This window comes from Mustela nigripes, chromosome X (genome assembly GCF_022355385.1).
Source record: "Mustela nigripes isolate SB6536 chromosome X, MUSNIG.SB6536, whole genome shotgun sequence".
NCBI lineage: Eukaryota > Metazoa > Chordata > Mammalia > Carnivora > Mustelidae > Mustela > Mustela nigripes.
In genome coordinates this window covers 108,666,797-108,688,365 of record NC_081575.1, presented here as the reverse complement: position 1 = coordinate 108,688,365, position 21,569 = coordinate 108,666,797, and the positions used below count along the sequence as shown (strand labels likewise).

Here is a 21,569-nt window from a genome sequence, read left to right as displayed (position 1 = left end):
CAAGGTGGTTTTCTTCAACCATAAAGTAACCAGACTTTTGCACTTGAGGCTTTATACCAAATTACCCAGGTTTAATGTTTTCCTATACCTCTTCGGAAAAGAGCTCCTTTTCTCAAAGTCTTCAGAGCCTCTTCTCAGTGACTGAGAATAGTTTTCATCTTGTATCCTCTGGTGCCTCAACTCATCTTCGTGCCACTTTCCTTCAAACCGAGAAGAATCTGCTATTGACCTCGGAGGCGGTTTCCCTCCTTTTCCACTTCCTCTGACTCTGTAGTCATCAGCAATATACCTTCCTTCGCCTTTCTGGGAATAACAGTTCCTCGGGTACTCTTTGTAGGGTACATCTTCTGAGTATTTGGGCATATAGTGAGATCTTCTGTTACTTTCTCCTCTTCCTGACAAGTATGCTCGGTAAGGCTTGTAAGTATAAACATTTTCTAAAGAGTCTCTTCTTAAATTTGGGGAAGGTGATCTATGTTCGTAAGATCGGTAATGCACATTTCCACGAGAAGGAATCCTTGGTTTACTCTGTCCATGTTTCTCACTGTCCATTCGCCAAGTGATGGGTCTTTTTGGATCCTTCCTATATTCACAGCCATAATGCCCATGAGAATGTCTTTGCTTGTAGTGTTCAGAATTTCTAGGTACTGGTGATAAAGACCTGTGTCAAGAAACAGAAAAGTTCAGTCCATTTAAAGACAATAAAGAAAGTTTATCTTAATATGAACTACCTAAATAAGACATTTGCTTCCCACTGCTTCTTCCACTCATATCAAATGCATCAATTTGCTACATCTGTATTCTAAACTGTCCATCTGGGCGTCTGACTACTGCTCTGGCCAATTCAACAAGCATATTCTTTCCATCTGAACTAACGTGTCCCACGTGCATATTGAAACGGGCTGAGGACACCCATCCTGCTGGAGGAGGACCAGCTTAGGTACACAGTAAGATAAGATCCATTTTGGAAGACTGCCCACAGCAAAGTCTGGGCAAAAGAGCCAGTCAGCAAAAGCTTGTATTAGGTTCAACAGTCAGGGAAGAAACAAGCAACTGGAAGGCTAGATTAACACTGATAAATGTGTAGGAGAGTCTCCGGGAAACTGAACATAACCTCTGAAATTAAATTAGATTCTAAGAGTTTACGAAACCAAACTAAATCCAAACTCAGACTCAAGACTGACCTCGCAGTTTCTGCAATTGACTGACTGTTCTTTCTACTGATGCTATAACACGGAGCAAAAAACTATATATCTGGTGTGTGGAGTAGGATGGGGAAGAAGGTATTAAGGTTTGAATTTCATACTTAGTTCCTCCATAAATACTACTAACATAGATAAATTGCTGTTCTTTCCCAGACCTGTTCCCTTATGTGTGCTGTTGCAATAGAGCTTATAACTTCAGTGAATGTGGGCTTTAATGTAGCCACTGTGCTCCCTAGGAGCAGCACATTTTTTTCTGCAACTACCTTCCCTAATACCTCAGCATTGCCAACATCAAGACTTCATTCCCGCGGAGGAGGAAGAAGGCTCCTGTATCCAGGGAAACTAGTCTGAGCTGCCTGGACTTCCAGAGCAAAGAGCACCACTATCTGGAATACAATCAAGTTCAATTTTGAACCTGGGGACCTTTCCTCCCATCTAACCTGTCCAATGTCCCAATCGCCTTCCTGAGGGCTTAATATCTTCTAATCAACAAGGCAGCTACCCTAGCAGCTTTCGTGACTGCCCAGGGAGCTGGAGCGACCACGAGTCAGACCCTTTCCATTTGGTGACACGTCTGTGTCCTCTTGATGACAAAGGAGGCAGATTTACGCCCCTCGTAATTACGCCCTGTGGTTCCACACAGCTGAGGAGCCCAAGCCTCATCAGGGGCGACAAGCAAACCCATCCGGCCTTTGCCTTGGAGGAGACGTAGCCTGGATAGCAAACAAATTGGCCCTCTTTTCCCGAGGGAGGCCTTGTCTCCATCGTCCCACACTGCGGTGTCTTGGTACAGAAGCCATCAGTATACTAGACTTGACAATATCTGCCTCTGGAGTCACCAAGGTAGACATACTAGCAAGTGCACTATTTAGCTGACGAAGGAACTCTGTCTTCCAGCTGGCAGCACCTCATCACAGGAAGAAGCAAGCAGAGCCTCTGAGGACCTTCTGGAAGAGTGCATCTCTTCCATCACTAAGGAGAACAGCTGGCAGCTAGAGATAGAGGTCTTCCAGACCGGACGAAATACTCAATCTCTTACTTTAATCCTTACCTCATAATGAATACTGCTTCGTTATTATATTTCACATCAGGGGATTTTTTTTTTTAAGGAGATTGCTGGAATGGTTACTATCATTTTCAATTCTCCTAAAGAAACAAAAGAGATCTGAGGAGTCTGTTGGGAGACAATTCTCCACGGGTCTCTTGCCTTCTGCCCTGGTAGGCAGAGGTACTGATGGCTTCTGTGCCAAGACACCGCAGTGTGGGACGATGGAGACAAGGCCTCCCTCGGGAAAAGAGGGCCAATTTGTTTGCTATCCAGGCTACGTCTCCTCCAAGGCAAAGGCCGGATGGGTTTGCTTGTCGCCCCTGATGAGGCTTGGGCTCCTCAGCTGTGTGGAACCACAGGGCTTCGCTCTGCAGCTCCCATCCTTGGGAGACTTGGGACTAAACACAGGAACACGATGCTCAGGCCGCCCGCCGTACCACGAGTCATAAAGGTCTTTGTCTCTGACCCAGGACTGCCCTGTGGCAGGCTAATGTGTTAGCTTGCAAGTAACATAAAATATCAGATACTTTACAGGTTTTGGCACGGAGTCCTGAGAAGGAATCTAGACATCGGGCACTAAGGCTGGCAGGTCTTCTGTGCCCTTTCATCAGGGCCTATCACAAAAGGGTGAAACAAAACAACCTCTGTGATGGCCTCCATATTAAACTCATTCATGTTGACATCCCCCTTTCTTCCTCAAGCTCCTTCCTGTTACAACTTGATCTTGTGGATTACAAAATGAAAATTGTTAAAGAAAGATTGACTCGTCATTGTAGAATAAGTACAATGGCCAAGTTGTGTTAACATGAAAAGTTTTGGTCTGCTTTTTATATATGTAATCATGATCCTTTTTTAAGTCCTAGAACGTACTGCTCACTGTCATAGCTCTGTGCCATTGCTCCTGTCGCTCACCCCCGAAACTGGAATACTTCTATCTTTTGTTTCTGCCTGTACAAATTCTGCCCATCCTAAATGATCAGCTAAAATTTCACCTTTCCTTTGAAGACTTTACTATCCCCCTTTTCCCTCCATAAAAGCAGAATGATCCCTTCTCTGTGGACCCAGAATCTCCATCCCAGTCAGCAGCACTGTGCTGGCTCCACAGTACCACAGCTGTCTGTGGTGCCAATCTCCCAGCCAGTCTGCATGCTTGCTGAGACCCCAGAAGATGTCATGTTGCCTTTGTAGCCCCAGAACCTGGAGCATGTATGTAATGAATACTGGTTGAACTGTTCCAATCTAACTATATGTATATACTATTGATACCGCCAATCAGGAAAGAAGAAAGCTGAACTACAACCGAGTTATTCAAAACTCTGTTATTCTGCCGTGAAGAAGAAATAGGTAACTCCTGATTTTCTAACTCCCGATTTTTTCAAAGATATTGATAATGAGAAAAAAAAACACTCAGGAGTTCTAAACTACTTACTGATGCAAAAAATGTAACACTCATGATGTTTCTCACTCTCCTTTGCTGTGGCCATTGCATTTCTTTTTATTATGGATTAATTCAAGCTGCTAGCCATAATTAAAGAAAGCTGTCAGCTTTCAGAATCTAGAAAAACCTCTATCACTGCAAAGTACCTACTGTGAATAACCAGGTCCCATGAGCTTATTAAAATAGGTTCCTGGGGCGGCTAGGTGGCTCAGTGGGTTAAGCTTCTGCCTTTGGCTCAGATCATGATCCCAGGGTCCTGGGATCGAGCCCTGCATCAGGCTCTCTGCTCAGCGGGGAGCCTGCTTCCCTTCCTCTCTCTCTCTGCCTGCCTCTCTGCCTACTTGTGATCTCTGTCTGTCAAATAAATAAATAAAATCTAAAAAAAAAATAGGTTCTTAACAGTACCAGCGAACTTGAAAGTCAAGGTACATCCCAAGTTTACTCTGCTAAACTAAGAACTGCTCACCTGTGTTTCCACCTGGGGGATCGAGAGCGTGACCGTGCCATCCTCTGACACTTGAGCCACCATCCGCTTTTACACTGCAAAGAAACACAGTATTAGCAAGTTTACAGAAACAGCCTGCAATCTGCTCCAAAAGCAGTGAATCCCACCAACAACAAATTACTTAAGTTCTCCATGTCTCAGTTTCCTCATCTATAAAATGGGGATGACAGTAACAGAACCTACCTTATTGGAATGTTGTGAGGAAAGAATGAACTAAATCAGGGGTCAGCAACCTTGTCCTATAGTGGGCCAGAGAGCTGGCTTTGTGTCATATCAGGTCTTTACCTCATCTCCTCCTTCTTCCTTTTATTTAAAAAACAGCTCTTTAAAAAAACCAGGGGTGCCTGGGTGGCTCCGTCATTAAGCCTCTGACTTTGGCTCAGGTGATGACCCTGGGGTCCTGGGATCGAGCCCCATGTCGGGCTCCCTGCTCAGCAGGAAGCCTGCATCTCCCTCTCCCACTCCCCCTGCTTGGGTTCCCTCTCTTGCTGTCTCTCTGTCAAATAAATAAATAAAAATCTTTAAAGAAAATTTAAAAAATTTAAACCATTCTTAGTTCAAGGGCCACACAAAACAGGCCCCAAAAACCAAACACACTGCAGTGTGATGGCCCCTGAGCTGCAAGGAAGAGCACTCGGGATGGTGCCCAGGGCGCAGCACCTGCTACGGAAGTGCTCCACAAAGAGGATATCCTCACCCCGCACTCCTCCATCTGAACCACCACGACCTGCCTGTCTTTCACCGTGTACAAAAATACTTGATATAATCACAGTCAAAATGTTCAGGGTTACTTGATGATACATCCTGCTTTTTAAATTGCTGGATAATAAGAGTTACAATACCTAATTATAGTACTAAATTGCTACCTAACTTTCACCACGTACGTAAACGAAAACTTGATTAAGCATGATTAAACATTAAGGTTTTTTTTTTTTTTGGTAAAACAAATAATGTCAAATAAATACATTTTAAAAGTTATGTGAACCTGATTTTTAAAATAGTAAGTCTTGGGGCACCTGGGTGGCTCAGTCATTAGGTGTCTGCCTTCGGCTTGGGTCATGATCCCAGGTTCCTGGGATCAAGTCCTGCATTGGGCTCCCTGCTCAGAGGGAGGCCTGCTTCTCCCTCTCCCACACCCCCTGCTTGTGTTCCCTCTGTCAATTAAATAAATAAATAAAATCTTAATTAAAAAATACTAAGTCTTTAAAACAAGCTGATAGCTTTAGGAACCAAATTTCTTAAACATGTGATTAGGGTATAATCTTTTATACTAGCTATTATTTACATTTTAGTAATCCTCCTTAGTTCTGTACTATAATTAAGTAGTTCTCCCACTTATTGGCCCTAAACTACTGATGGCTTTCAAAATTTTTGCCACGGATCCATGTGTAATATAGGGAGCCAGCATGCACAGACTGTGGAATAAGTACGTGTCTCATATATTATAACCTCTATTTTGCAAATTTCTGAAGACATCATGGTCATTGTTAAAAATACAAATGGGTTCTTGTAACTCTGTAGTTTTTCCATTGACTGATACAAAAAGCACAACTATTATTATGTGGACACTTGTTTAAAAAGGGAGTCCCCATAGTCAAACATCTGCAAACTACTGTTATAATGAATTTCAGAAGAAAGTAAAAGTATATAAGGCTAAAGGACTAGAACCACATCACTCACCAGGACACTCAATACAATTCATTTATTTAGACAGTGCCTCTTAATAAAAAGAAACTGAGGCTGGTATAAACAATTAGTTCAGAGGTACTATGAAATTAAGACACTAACTAAAGGGGAAAATCTTTCATTAAAACTATCAAAATGTATTTATTCAACAAATATTACTGAGTTACTATTTGCCAGCCACTGTTCTGGAGATATAGCAATGATGAGAAATAGGGAAAAATTCCTGTCTTCTGCAGTTTACATTCTACTGAGGGAATTTATAACAAGAAGCTTTGGGTATCAGTTCATACCTCTGAAGCTGAACACAAATTAAAATCCCAAGGTTGGTGAGGGGGGATGACACCAAATATTGCTGGCATTGATGAAAAAGCATAATTTTTCTGGAAGATAATATATTTTCCCCATTTTATTCATCTGTTTTATTTTTATTTTTTTAAGTAAGCTATATGGCCAATGTGGGGCTTGAACTCATGACCCCAAGATCAGAAGTTGCACACTCTACTAAGTCAGCCACGTACCCCTTCATTTTATATTTTTATTTTTTTGAAAAACAGTTTTTTTGAGATATAATTCACATACCATAGAATTCACTCATTTAAGGGAGCAATTCAATGTTTTTTAGTGTATTCACAGAGATGTACAACCAGTACCACAATCTAATTTTAGAACATTTTTTCTCCTTTAAAAGAAACCCCATTAGCAGTTGCTCCCCATTCCTTCCCTCCTGTGATCAGCCCCTGACAACCACTCATCTACTTTCCTGTTCTATGGATTTGCCTATTCTGGACCTTTCATATATATTTAGTAACTGGTTTCTTTCCCTTACCATAACGTTTTCAAGGGTCATCCCTGTTTTACCATGTATCAGTACTTCATTCTTTTTATGACACATTTTATTTATTTATTCCTCTCCCAGTGGACATTTGGGTTATTTCTATAGTTTTGGTTATTATGAATAATGCTGCTATGAACATGTGTGTATCCTTTTTTGTGTGGACATATGTTTCTATTTCTCTTGGGTATATACCTTAGTAGTGGACTTGCTGAGTCATATGATAACTATATTTAACTTTTATTATTATTATTGTTATTATTATTATTATTTAAGTAGGCACCATACCCAGCATGAAGCCCAATGTGGAGCTTGATCTCGTGACCCTGAGATCAATACCTGAGCTGAGATCATAAGTCAGATGCTTAACCAACTGAGCCATCCAGGGGCCCTTATGTTTAGAGACACTGCAAAACTCTTCCAAAGGAGCTATATCATTTTATATTCCCCCCAGCAATGTATGAGGATTCCCATTTTTCCACATCCTCAGCAACATTTGCTATTGTCTGCCTTTCTGATAATAGCCATTGTAGTGGGTTGAAGTGGTACTTCATGGTTTTGATTTCCCTATTTCCGTAATGATGGATAATCTTGAAATATGTAAGAAATTATGAAACTAATCAAGCCTACTTTCCTTTAATCTAATAATTTCAGTTTATTTATTTATTTTTAAAGATTTTATTTATTTATTTGACAGACAGAGATCACAAGTAGGCAGAGAGGCAGGCAGAGAGAGAGAGAAAGGGAAGCAGGCTCCCTGTGGAGCAGAGAGCCCGATGCGGGGCTTGATCCCAGGACGCTGAGATCATGACCTGAGCCGAAGGCAGCGGCTTAACCCACTGAGCCACCCAGGCGCCCCTAATAATTTCAGTTTAAACTTATTACTCTAAGATAAGGAAAAAATCAGCTATATATACTAAGATATTTAATATTCGCTTTATTTATAATAGGAAAGAAAAAAAAAGAACACCCAAACTAGTTATAACCCTAATGGCCAGAATGAATAAAAGAGTACAAATTTAAAACATATATATCTAGGGGCGCCCGGTGGCTCAGTCGGTTAAGCTTCTGACTTTGGCTCAGGTCATGATCCCAGGGTCCTGGGATGGAGCCCTGCGTCAGGCCCCTGATTAGCAGGGAGTCTGCTTCTCCCTCTCCCTCTGGCTCTCCCCAAGCTCGTGTGCGAGCATGCTCTCTCTCTCTCAAATAAATAAATAAAATCTTTAAAAAACATATATATCTCGTCACTTCCTATCTTTCTCCCAACCTTATGTATGTCTTTTCTTCCAAATACCCTACTAGTCCTTCACACCACACCACTTGCTTTTCCCTGATCAGGCCATGCTCCCCCTACCACACAGATGGCCTTCTCTCATTCTACTTGACAAATCTCTGTTCTTTCAGGACTGTTCCACCATTATCTCCCCAAGGATTCGTTCCTTGACTATCTTATTTTCCCCCCGTTTTTTTCTTAGGAACTCTGGGCTTATTCTGAGATTACTTAAATACATTGTGATTATTTGTTTAAATAACTCTGTTTGTTTCAATAAGCAAGACTCCAAACAACCTATCACAGAACACAAAACTCTCATGACCTGTGGTCATAAGATGTGGAACAATGGGGACTCTCATACACTGCTAGGGAGTGTACATGAGTATTAACCAGTTTGCAAGGAGCTGACAATACCCATTTAAAGTTGAACATACTCATATCCCATCGCCCAGCAAATCCACACAACAATAGCCTTCAGAGTAGTGGCTCTCAAACTTCAGTGTGCAACAGAATCACCCGAAAGGCTTGTTAAAACACACACTGCTGGACCCTACCCCAAAGGCGGGACTGACTTCTATCAAGTTCCCAAGTGATACAGATGCTGTTGGTTCAAGGAATACAGAACTGCTGGCTTAAAGGAAAAGGTGGGGATGACTTGAGAGAAAATAAGATTTACTAACTGTGTGACTGAAAAAAGTATTACTCAGGGGCTCCTGGGTGGCTCAGTCAGTTGGGCACCTGTCTTCCGCTTGGGTCATGAACCCAGGGTTCTGCAACTGAGCCTCTCATCAGGCTCCATGCTCAGTGGGGAGACTGCTTCTTCCTCTCCTTCTGCTCCTCCCCCCACCAATAAATAAATAAATAAATAAAGTCTTTTTAAAAAGTATTACTCAGAATATTTTCCTCCAATATATTAAAACTAGCTTTATTAAAATTCATACTATTCACTTGAAAATGGGTGAATTTTATTGCATATAAATTACACCTCAAAGCTATAAAAAAGTTAGCTTTGGGGCGATAAAAACACTCTGAAATTAGATCAAATGTTATGAAGATGGTTGCACAACTCTGTGAACATACTAAAACCCACTGAACTGCACACTTTAAACCTGCAAATTACATCTCAATAAAAATTTTTTAAAAAGTTAACTCTGTTTGCAATTGCTTAGTGCACATCAGCTAATAATGAAAAGTACTGGCTCAGGGGCTTAATGGATAAAAGAGGAGGATAGTTCATTTAAAACGATACAATAAAAAACTAAGAGTGGTTTTACATTTTTATTTTTTTTATTTTTTATTTTTTTTTTTAAAGATTTTATTTATTTATTTGTCAGAGAGAGAGCGAGCACAGGCAGACAGAGTGGAAGGCAGAGTCAGAGGGAGAAGCAGGCTCCCTGCAGAGCAAGGAGCCCGATGTGGGACTCGATCCCAGGACGCTGGGATCATGACCTGAGCCGAAGGCAGCTGCTTAACCAACTGAGCCACCCAGGCGTCCCTGGTTTTACATTTTTAAAGCGTTGTTGTTGTTGTTGGAGGTGGTGGAGGAGGAGGAGGAGGAGGAGAATATGTAACAGAAACTGTCTGTGGAGCACAAAGCCTAAAATGTTTACTATCTGGTCCTTTACAGATAAAGCTTGGCAATCTCTGATTTAAAGTAAGCACCTGGGTGGCTTGGTGGGTTAAGGCCTCTGCCTTTGGCTCCGGTCATGATCCCAGGGTCCTGGGATCGAGCCCCACATGGGGCTCTCTGCTCAGTGGGGAGCCTGCTTCTTCCTCTCTCTCTGCCTACCTCTCTGCCTACTTGTGATCTCTCTGTGTCAAATAAATAAATAAAACCTTTTTAAAAAGTAAAATAAATAAAGTAATTTACTTGTGACTAACAAAATTAATAAAAGGAACCAGCTTCAGGATGCAAAGAGAGAAAAGACTGAAACACCAGCAGGGTTTGTGACCAGGGAGAAGGGGATGTCAGTGACAATAGATAAATTTGTTTTTGCTGCTACTTCCAGGTGAACTGTACAGGCCCAGGGGCAGTAAATGAACCCCTCTGCCCTTAAATGCAGCAAGATAACTAGACAGCAAGGACCTATACTCCCGGGAAGATATTGAAGAAGGTGCTGGTGCCAGAAGAGGCCAGTTCTACCAGGACAGCATTGGACACATCCCCTGACTCAAGTGAAAGACCCAGCTCCAGCAATTCTCTTCTTCCTCCCACAACATTTCCCCCTGGTCAGTAGACCCTTCCCATCACCACACAGACTTCCTCTTGTGAAGCTCGCCAACTCTCCAGAACCACACCCTCCGGGGTCTATCTAGCACCTTCTTTCTCCATTTATAACCAACATATACTCCTCAAAGGGCTGCCTGTACACCATAATCATTCTCTCCGATTCTTGCTTGACCCCTCACCAATCTGGCCTTCTAAGCCACCATTGCACCACACTGCTCTAGTCAAGATCACTAATCAAATCCATGCCACGAAACCCAATGGCTATTTCTCCTCCTTATCCTGGACCTACCAGTAGCACTTGCCAGTCAATCATACCTTCCTTCCAAAAACATTTTCTTCACTTGAATTGCAGAATACTATACTTTCCTGGTTTTCCTCCTACCTCTAACAATTCCTTCTGTCTCCTTTGCTGGTTTCTCTTCATCTCCCCCTTCACCACTCTAACCCCTAAATAGTGAAGCCAGCTGTCCTCTAAATAGTGACTTCAGTCTTTGGATCTCTCACTGTCTACACTTTTCCCACAGTCTACACTCTCATTTAGTCTCATGGCTTTAAATACTCTTTATAAACTAACACCACCCAAATTTGTATCTCCAGCCCTCACCTATCCTCTGTACCGCAGTCCTACATATCCAACAACCTGCTGGATTCTGTAAACATTCCAAGAGCAAACTCCTGACCTTCCTCTGGAATCTGCTTCTCCTTTGGTCTCTGTCCCACTTCAATAAATAGCAGCTCTATCCTCTGAGTTTATAATAAAAAGGAAACATAAATGTCCAATAAACTGAAAAGATACTCAACCATACCTAACCAGGAAGATAAAATTAAAGCAGTAAGATATCATTTCACAGTCATGAGACTTGCATAATTTTTAAAGTCTAATGATTTCCATGTGTTTACAAGAAAGTTAAAAAAGAGAATTCCTCAACTGAGGAAAACTCCCCCCTGAAAAAACAGGAAGCAGAAGAAAACTCTAAGTCTATACTCCAAGTAGAATTAAGTATCTCCAAAAGCATTTAAGAATATATTTTATAAAAATCTCACCATGAATCAGAAACTTAAAAACTAAGAACAGAAATAAATTTAAAAAAATAGAGTGAAATGGGGCACCTGGGTGGCTCAGTGGGTTAAAGCCTCTGCCTTCGGCTCAGGTCACAGTCCCAGGGTCCTGGGATCGAGCCCGGCATTGGGCTCTCTGCTCGGCAGGGAGCCTGCTTCCTCCTCTCTCTCTGCCTGCCTCTCCATCTACTTGTGATCTTTCTCTGTCAAATAAATAAATAAAATCTTTAAAAAAAATAGAGTGAAATGACAGAAGAAAAAGTTAACTGAACTCAGAGAAAAAAATGGGAGGAAAAAAGACTAACTTATCTCAGAAGTGAAGATAAATTAATTACAAGGTGTCCAAGGGAGAATAAACTCAAATGAAAATATACTAAGGGACATTGAAGAAAAGCAGGAAAAAAAAAAAGAAAGAAAATGATGAGTGAGTAAGTGAGTGAGTGAGTGAGACAGAGACTGAGTCAGAGTGAAAGTAGTAGAACTAGAAGACAGGTAAAGAAGGAATAATATTTGTATTACTGTAGGCTCTGAGACGAATAACAGAACAATGGAAATAAACAAATATTTAAACTAAAATTCAGGAAAACTTTCCAGGGGCAACTAGGTGGTCAGTCTCTTAAGCATCCGACTCTTGATACTGGCTCAGATCATAATCTCAGGGTTGAGATTGAGCCCCATGCTGGGCATGGAGTTTGCTTAAGATTCTCTCTCCCTCCCTCTGCCCCCCCCCCCCTGGCCCTGCTCTCTCTTTCTCTCTCTCTCGATCTCAAAAGGAAGGAAGGAAGGAAGGAAGGACGAAAGAAAGAAAAGAAGGAAGGAGGAAAGAAAAAGAAAAACTTTTCAGAAATGAAAAAGTACCTGAATCTATACAATGAAGGGCACACCAGATACTTGGGAAAATTAGCCTAAAACAATCAACTCTGAAACATAGCCTAGTAAAAACTATTTGATTTCAAAGACAAAAAACCTCAGGTTGCCTGGGCAGCTCAGCCCCTTAAGCATCGGACTCTTGGTTTCAGCCCCTGTTATGTTCCCAGAATCATGGGATCAAGCCCTGCAAAGGGCTCTGTGCTGGGCAGAGTCTGCTTGAGAGTCTCTTTCCCTCTGCCCCTCCCCTCACTTGTGCTCTCACACTCTCAAATAAACAAAATCTTTTTAAAAAGATAAAGTCCTTAAGACCTCAAGGTAAAAAGAATAAATAACTTATAAATCCAAAAGAAGTAGACTAGCATCAGATATTTCAAAACTAACATACAAAGCAAGGTAACAATGGGTTGCCATTTAGTATAAAAAAATAAAATCAGTGAAAGTAAGTGTGAACCAAGGACTTTTTTAATCAGTCAAGCTGTCCTTCAAATATCAAAGGTAAATAAAAAAGTTTTCAGCATATAAGAACATAGGGAATTTCTGTACTTAACTAGTCCTGAAAAATCTACTAGACAGAGGATGAGTTTCATCCAATCAAATTATGAGGGAAAAAATGTCAGTAAAGGACCAATGATGAGCATTAAAAAGTAAGTAAATGTACATATAAGACATTAAAAGAAAGAGGAGGTTGAAGGTAAAAAAGACTGATGTAAAATTGTGGCACACTGTGACAAAGTAGAAAAACTACAACTAAAAAGTGGGAGAAGAGACAGGAAAAGAAAATAATGGTAGACGTTCAATGTTGTATAGGCAATAGATGGCTTTAAAGCATACTGAGGGGGGAAAACTGATAAATCAGATATTAAGAAGTTAGAGAAATCAACACGCAGTGCTGGGACAACTGCATATCCACAAGCAAAACAATAAAGTTCAACCCTACCTCACACCATATACAAAAATTAACTGAAAATGGGGTGCCTGGGTGGCTCAGTGGGTTAAGCCGCTGCCTTCGGCTCAGGTCATGATCTCAGGGTCCTGGGATCGAGTCCCGTGTCGGGCTCTCTGCTTAGCAGGGAGCCTGCTTCCCTATCTCTCTCTCTCTGCCTGCCTCTCCATCTACTTGTAATTTCTGTCAAATTAATAAATAAAATCTTTAAAAAAAATTAACTGAAAATGGATCAAAGACCTAAATGTGAGCACTAATACTCTAACAGGAAAACGTGAAGGTAAATAATCTTTGTGACCCTGGATCAGATATTACATTAAAAATACAGGCAACAGGAGAAAAAAATGGATAAATCAGGCATCTTCAAAATATAAGACACTTACACTGTAAAGGATACTATCAAAAAAGCAAAAAAGGGGAGAAAAAAGCAAAAAGGAAACACACAGAATGGGAGAAAAGTTTTTGTAAATCATATCTGATAGAGGACTGTTTCTAGAACATACCAAAAAAACCTCTTATAATTCAATAATAAAAGACAACCCAATTAAGAAATGGGCAAAGGAGCTGAATCACTGTTTCTCCAGAGAAGGTATACAGATGCCCAATAAGCACATAAAAAGATGTTCAACATCATTAATCATTAGGGACATACAAATCAAAATCATGAGATACCACTTCACACCAACTAGGTATCTATAACAAGTGCTGAAAAGATGGAGAGATAAGGGAAACCTCATACATTGCTGGGAGGAATGTCAATGATGCAACAGCTTGGGAAAACAGTCTGGCAGTTCCTTAAAAAATTAAACACAGAGGGGCATCTGGGTGGCCCAGTCAGCTGAGCATCCAACTCTTGGTTTCAGCTCACATCGTGATCTCAGGGTCGTGGGATAGATCCTTGCGTTGGGCTCCACGCTCAGCACTGAGTCAGCTTGTCCCTTTCCCTCTCCTCCTCCCCCAACTCATGCTCTCTAGCCTCTCCCTCCCTCTCTCTCTCTCAAATAAACAAATAAAATCTAAAAAAACCACAAATCTTTAAAAAAATTACACAGGGATGCAGTCAGGTGGGTGTCCAACTCTTGGTTGGGCTCAGGTCGCAAGCTCAGGGTCATGAGATCAAGCCCCGTGGAAGGCTCCACGCTCAGTGCAGAGTCTGCTTGGGATTCTCTCTCCCTCTCCCTCTGCCCCTCCCACTCATGCTTTCTCTCTCTCTCAAAACTAAATAAATAAATCTTGGGGGAAAAAAAACTAAACAGAGTTACCATATGACTCAACAATTCTACTCCTACATATATAACCAAGAGAAATAAAAATATATGTCCACACAAAAACTTGTACACAAATATTCATAGCAGCATTAGTCATAATAGTTAAAAAGTAGAAACAATTCCACTGCCCATTTAGAGATAAGTGAATAAACAAAATGTGCTATATCCATACAAATGAACATTATTTGGCCATAAAGAGGAATGAAATACTAACACATGGTCAAACAGGAATGAGTCTTGAAATCGTTATGCTAAGGGAAGGAGGCGAGTTACAAAAGACCACATATTATATGATTCCATTTATATGAAAGATTCAGAGTAAGCAAATCCACCGAAACAGACAGTAGACTGGTGGTTGCCTGGCTGGAGTGGGGGTGGGGTACTGGGGAGAAAAGACACAGGATTTCTTTGGGGGATGATGAATACTTTTTTTTTTTTTTTAGGATTTTATTTATTTATTTGACAGAGATCACAGGTAGGCAGAGAGGCAGGCAGAGGGGAGGGGGAAGCAGGCTCCCCACCGAGCAGAGAGCCCTATGCAGATGTGGGGCTCAATCCCAGGACCCTGAGATCATGACCTGAGCTGAAGGCAGAGGCTCAACCCACTGAGCCACCCAGGTGCCCCAATGAATATGTTTTAAAACTGGACTCTGAAGTGATACTTCATATTATCCGTGTGGTTTCAAAATTAAAAAAAAAAAACAACTGGACCCTGGTGATGGCTGCACAACTCTGCATTTACCAAAAAACAATGAACTGCGCACTTTTCAATGGGTGAATCGTGTGGTATGTAAATTACATCTCAGTAAAGAGGTTACCAAAAAAAAAGAAAGAAAGAAAAAAAAATCAACTAACAAAAATTTCATACTAAATAGGAACCCAGCATTTACAAATGCAAAGAATTCCCCAGGGAAGCCTTCGCAACAAAGAAGCCACAATCTCAGCACAGAACTAGACAGAGTCAGAGCCTGCAGAAGAAGAGGCTGACCAGCAAATCTGAGGAAGCCACACCTGAGAAGACCAGAGGGTGGACTAATGCTCTTGGCTACAGGGGTTGGTGTTACCGTCAGTTTTTCAATAAGGAGAAGCCAGAAGTAGATAAGGAATCTTACTGTTGCCTATCATTAACTTACTATGATTTCATGAATACGGTGTATTTTTTTTTCACACACACACACACAAGTTTAAATAAACAACCAAGGGGGCAAGGGCATTATAAAGGTTTAAGAACAAAGGTCAACCATAAGGACAAAAATACAAGCCTTCCTAAATACCACCCTTCAATTTTTTAAATAAAAGAGCAAAAAAACACATCTCATAGCTAAAGAGAGAGTAAATATAACAAAATATTCTGATAGAGTTGAGGCCAAATATATCAGTCCTAATAGTAAATGGGAATGGGTTTAACTGGCCAAATAAAATAAAAAGTTTCCATTTGGCTTGCAGAACAAAACTCAAGATGCTACACAAGACACATCTAAAACAGCTGGTAACAAAAAGAGAGCAGAGTCCCATTTCTGGAATCAGGCAAAGAATTCAAGTCCTAAAGCATTCATCATGACCAAAAGAAAAAAAAAAAAAAAGAAAAGAAAAAAGAGAGAGAGAGACACTTTTTAATGCTGAAAGCCACAATCCATGACTTAGACATATGTGAATACACATATTCACATGAATATACCACAACAACCACCTTTATGAAACAAAAACTACTTGAGATGCAAGGAGACAGAGAAACACACTAATAACAGGAGACTTTATGTACTCTGAGTGGTATATGAGACAATTCAGTGGTCCAAAAATAAGGAGACAGAAGATCTAAACAGCATAATTAATTTATTTGACAGAGATCACAAGTAGGCAGAGAGGCAGGCAGAGAGAGAGGAGGAAGCAGGCTCCCTGCCAAGCAGAGAGCCCAATGCTGGGCTCAATCCCAGGACCCTGGGTTCAGGACCAGAGCCAAAGACAGAGGCTTTAACCCACTGAGCCACCCAGGCGCACCTAATAGAGTAAATCTTAAGGATATTTACCAAACTCTACACTCTGATACTAGAGAATATACATTCTTATCTCATGCCCATGCCATATTCACCAAAGTACTCATATATTACATCACAAAGAAACATCAGCAACTGCCATGAAACAGAAGTATTACAAATATCCTCTGATCATAATGTAATGAAACTAGAATTTACTAATAAAAATAACAGAAAAGCTCTTTCACCTAGAAATTTAAAAACTTCCTATTAAATAACTGAGTATCTTATAAGTTAAATTATAGATTTTTAAAGAAATAATGACAATGTCGGGGTGCCTGGGTGGCTCAGTGGGTTAAGCTGCTGCCTTCGGCTCAGGTCATGATCTCAGGGTCCTGGAATCGAGTCCCGCATCGGGCTCTCTGCTCAGCAGGGAGCCTGCTTCCCTCTCTCTCTCTCTCTCTCTGCCTGCCTCTCCATCTACTTGTGATCTCTCTCTGTCAAATAAATAAATAAAATCTTAAAAAAAAAAGAAATAATGACAATGAGAACACTACATATCACATTCTATGGGATACATTTAAAGCAGTGATCAAAGGAAAATTTCTTGCTCTAAATAAATTTATCAATAAAAACGAAATAATAGAAATAAATTCATTTCCAAGGTTAAAAAACCTAAAAAAAATAACAAGGTAAACCAAACCAAAAGAAAGCACAAGGAAGGAAATAATAAAGATAAAAACAGAGGGAGAGAATGAGGCAGAAAATGGAAAACTAGATCTGAGTAATAATATAAAATTCTGTAGTTTTTAAAAAAAACTAAAGTAGATAAACCCCTATATAATGTGATTAAGAAAAAGGGGAAAACACAAATATAGAAAAATAAGAATGAGGGAGAAAGCAACCAGTGAAATAGAAGAAAGTTTTTTTTTTTAAAGATTTTATTTATTTATTTGACAGAGAGAGATCACAAGTAGGCAGGGAGGCAGGCAGAGAGAGAGAGAAGGAAGCAGGCTCCCTGCTGAGCAGAGAGCCCGATGCGGGACTCGATCCCAGGACCCTGAGATCATGACCTGAGCCGAAGGCAGCGGCTTAACCCACTGAGCCACCCAGGCGCCCCAAGAAGAAAGTTTTTTAAATCATGAGAGATTACTTAATAAATTTGAAAAACCAGATGATAGAGATAATTTGCTAGAAAAACAAAAACTACCAAATTTGACCCCCAGAGTCAGAAAGCTTAAACAGCTAAGCAAAATAAGCCGATCAGAGAAAGACAAATACCATAAGATTTCACTCATATGTGGAACTTAGGAAACAAAACAGATGAATATATAGGGAGGAGAAAAAAAGAAGAGAGAGAGAGAGGCAAGGAAACCATAAGAAACGCTTAAGGACAGAGAACAAACTGAAGGTTGATGGAAGGAAGTTCATGGAGAATGGGCTAAATGAGTGATGGGGAGTAAGGAGTGCATTGCTGGCATGAACGCTGGGTGTTGTATGTAAGCAATAAATCACTAAATTCTATTCCCGAAACCAAAAAATAATTAAATGAATAAACCCTAGTCTTTACAGCTAACAAAAAAGAAAAAAAAAAAAGGAAAGCTTAAACAGACCAATTTTCATAGAAGAAATAAAGTTATTTAGGAAATATCCCTGAAAAACCATCAGGCCCATATGGTTTCACAGGAGAATTCTACCAAACCTTCAAACACCAGACGGCCTCACTGCTCTATAAATCATTCCAGACCTGGTGTATCATGAGAAGGATTAAGCCTATAGGAACATCAACCTTTCCGAGAAGACGAACCAGCCAAGGAGACAGAGAAAGCACGTCATCCTCTGAGGAAGGAGGGAACCTTAGAACACAGAATCTCATAAGCTAAAGAATATTTCAAGAAAGGGGACTTTCATGACAAAAGCTGCACAGAGGTCCAAAAAAAGAACAAAAAATGTGAACACGTGGCTTCAGGACTAAGTGGAGGGTAAGGAGACTTAAGAAAGCTAATTATTAATGACTCCTTCGAGGGGCATCTGACTGGCTCAGTCGGTGCACCATACAACTCTTGATTTCAGGGTTGCCAAGTGCCATATTGGGTGCAGAGACTATATAAAAATAAAATCTTAAAACACCAACAACCAAAAACCCCAATTCTTCTAACAGGCCGAATGGAAAAGGAGGAAGAAAGTGGGCTGTGGCTGGGTGACAGGGGTCTAGGAAGTAGGTTTTTTGCTGGTAGGGAGGGACTATGTTTCTGGCACTGGTGATATAACATAGAAGGACAGTCACAGTAAAGATGAACCTGGGTCCAATCAGTTCAGTGTTTCCTTTGATTCCTTAATAAAACTCCAAATAATGTAGTCAATTTCTCTCACTATCCCACATTTACATATTACCTTCGTCAATGGTCCACACTAAATTTTTCTCAGCAGTCATATTTTATGTTAATATAGCAAACATTACTAAATGCCAATGGCTAGTAGTGGGGAGGCACTCAAAGCTGCAAGAGACCTAGTTTCTTTCCTCAAGATGCTAAGTTTTCAGTGGTTAAGAAGGACTACAGGAGTGCTAGTACTTCCTGGTCCACTAAGTGTCTTGCAAATAATATCTCATTTAATCCTCACAACAAACTCTGAGGAAGCTGGAGTTAGCTTCCATTTCATAGGTGGAAAAAAACAAAACAAAACAAAACAAAAAACAAGCCTCAAAAAAAGCTAACCACACTGCCCCAGGTAAAGGACCTGAAACCATAATCCAGATTCTCAGACTCAAATACTAACACTTCCCCAACTCACAATTCCTACCTCTGGAAAGATGACCCTGAAGAGACTGCGTGGTCATTTGTGCAGATGCTCCGTCAGCAGAATTGGACTTTAGGACACTTGAGAATAGTTGACATCCTGAATCACATCTAAAATTGCCATCTAAATTTGGAAAGCAGCTTTTCTGCCCTCTAGCTGCCTGAACATTCTGTAGCTGTAGGGCACAAAGACTATGTTTTATTTATCATGGTCTCAAGGATTGTGTTTTATTTAGCTTTATATTTGTCCTCCTCGGCTTCACATGTAGTGCCTTTCAATATTGGCTCCTCCAGTATTTGTGCAGATTCATTCATTCACCTAATTTCATAACCCTGATAGCATTCTGAATATAATCTAGAACAGAATTTTTAAAAACTTCAAATTTAAGAAGTGAAAGAGCATGGGGCAAAGTATCAGAATGGCTTTTTTAAATTCAGAAATTTACTTTAAAGAATCAAGATGCTCTTGCGTTCTGAAATTTTTACAATATGGCAATAATTGGCAACAAGACAAAGTCTGCTTAAATGTACTTTCTGTAAATGTCCCATCTGACCCTTAAATAACCACCCTATAAAAAAGATAAAGTCAATGTACTATAGTATCTACTTTGGAGTTGAGGAAATTGTCCCTTAGAAAAGCTACGTGATTTGTTCAAGGAATCGGAGATACCAGAATTCAAGGAAGTCCTGAATTCAGATCTCTTGTTCACTCTATGACGCCTCCTCAAATGGATAACATGTCTTTACTAAACTGGAAAAGTGTAATAAAAGATGAGAAACTGAATTGCTATCAACAAATTAAAAAAAAAAAGTGATAGCGAGAGAATGATAATGGTACTTGGGTGGAGAGAAGAACAGAAATGGTCCAAAAGTGATCCTGTAGAAATCCTTTAAATGTTGCCTTTTGCTAGGGTGTAGAAAAAGACACTCACAGATTGTTGGTGGGAGTGCAAAATAGCACATCCTTTCCAGAGGGAAACTGAGCAATTTACATTTTAAAAAAACAAACCCAACAATTCGATCATCTAGGAATGTACACTAAGAAGTAATGATGGGTGTACAGATTTTACACTTTTTCAACAACGTATTTAGTGAAAAACGGAATAACCAACTAAATAAATTATTAGAGCCATGTAATGGCATGTTCTGAAGTCAGAAAGAAAAATGGTTACAAAACAGAAGCCACTTTAGAAAAATCCATACATTCATCTCTGCACAGAAAGAGAATGGAGATGTATATCCAGTAACCATATTCATAATGGTTACTTGGATTGGTGAAACAGTGTATCTTCTTCATCATGGTTTTGCATATTTTAGAAATTTTGTAAGTAAAAATGTTACAAAATGTTTCTATATATAAATATTTTAAAGATCTTTAAAGGGGGCTGTGAAACAACAGCAGGGGGCTTTCAAAAGAACGTTTTAGTAGTCATTTTAAAAGTACCGTCAAAAAATAACATTTAATAAACATTACCATATCATAACAAAATACTATTGAAAATTAAAGCTCTCATTAGGAATCCCCACCAAAATCTTTCTTTCCAAATTCCAGTCTCATTCATCCCAGTTCTCATTCAGAAAAATGCTAAAAGGGTTGCTGGGCCAGAAGTCAGACAGACCTTCCTGATTTCTGTAGTTTTTACTTTGCTCCAGAAAAGAAAAGCAATCACATAGGAGGCAACTGAAAAAAGCCCCTTGGCAGGAAAATATTTGGGAGAATAAGTTTCTCTCCCATTTCTTTTCCTCCTGACTTACCGACAGGACAATCCTGACAGTGACCGGCCCAGTTTCCTAATACACCTTAGAAAAGCGCAAGGAGATGCGCCAATTTTCAAGATACGTTTCTAAAAACACAAGTTTTACTTTGCAACGCAAGATAAAGAGCATCCTTCGCGACTCATTCTGGACATTACCAGAAGAAGACGCCGCTGAGCGGCAAGAGCCTCCGGAGGACAAAGCAGGGTCTCCACGGCTCGGGTCCCGCAGGCTACGCGTCCGGGTTCGCCTCAGGGACAAGGGCACGGTCCCTGAACACCATCCCCCTGTCCCCATAAAAGTCGCTCCGAACCGTCGGGGCCGCAGCCTGCCGGACGACGGGGAAGGATCAGAGTCTCGGCAGCAGGTGCCCGGGTCGCTGCGCCAGTGTCCCGAGGCAGTGGGAGGGGGCGATCCCCGGAGAGTCCCAGACTAGCCTCCGCATCCTCCCCACCGCCCCACCCGCCGTCCCACCCGTCTCCTGGAGACCGCCCCTCCCAGACGACGGACACGCCCTCCCTGCGGGCCGGGGCCTCCTCGCCCCGCCCGCCCCCCCGGGGCCGCTCACCCGGCCGGGAAGTCCCCGCCGCCGCCGGCAGCTCGGCCGCCGCCGCCAGCCCGGCCGCCGCCGCCGCCAGCCCGGCCGCCAGCCCCTCGGGCCTCGCCCCTCGCAGGGCCGCCGCCTC

General features: G+C 41.1%; 1 protein-coding gene across 4 annotated transcripts in view; it reads right to left on the bottom strand.

Annotated features, from left to right (window-relative positions):
* Nucleotides 1-21,569, bottom strand: part of BCLAF3 (BCLAF1 and THRAP3 family member 3) — a 59,336-nt gene extending 37,767 nt beyond the window's left edge. For 2 of the 4 annotated variants that reach the window (XM_059385364.1, XM_059385363.1), the window contains exons 1-3: nt 21,452-21,508; nt 4,158-4,231; nt 89-661 (exon numbers count right to left, since the gene is read on the bottom strand). In XM_059385364.1, coding sequence (XP_059241347.1) covers nt 89-661; nt 4,158-4,198 — 614 coding nt within the window. In that variant the 5' untranslated portion in view covers nt 4,199-4,231; nt 21,452-21,508. Of the gene's footprint in view, nt 1-88; nt 662-4,157; nt 4,232-21,041; nt 21,106-21,451 lie in introns of those variants that run through there. The other 2 variants (XM_059385365.1, XM_059385362.1) reach the window with 2 other exon arrangements.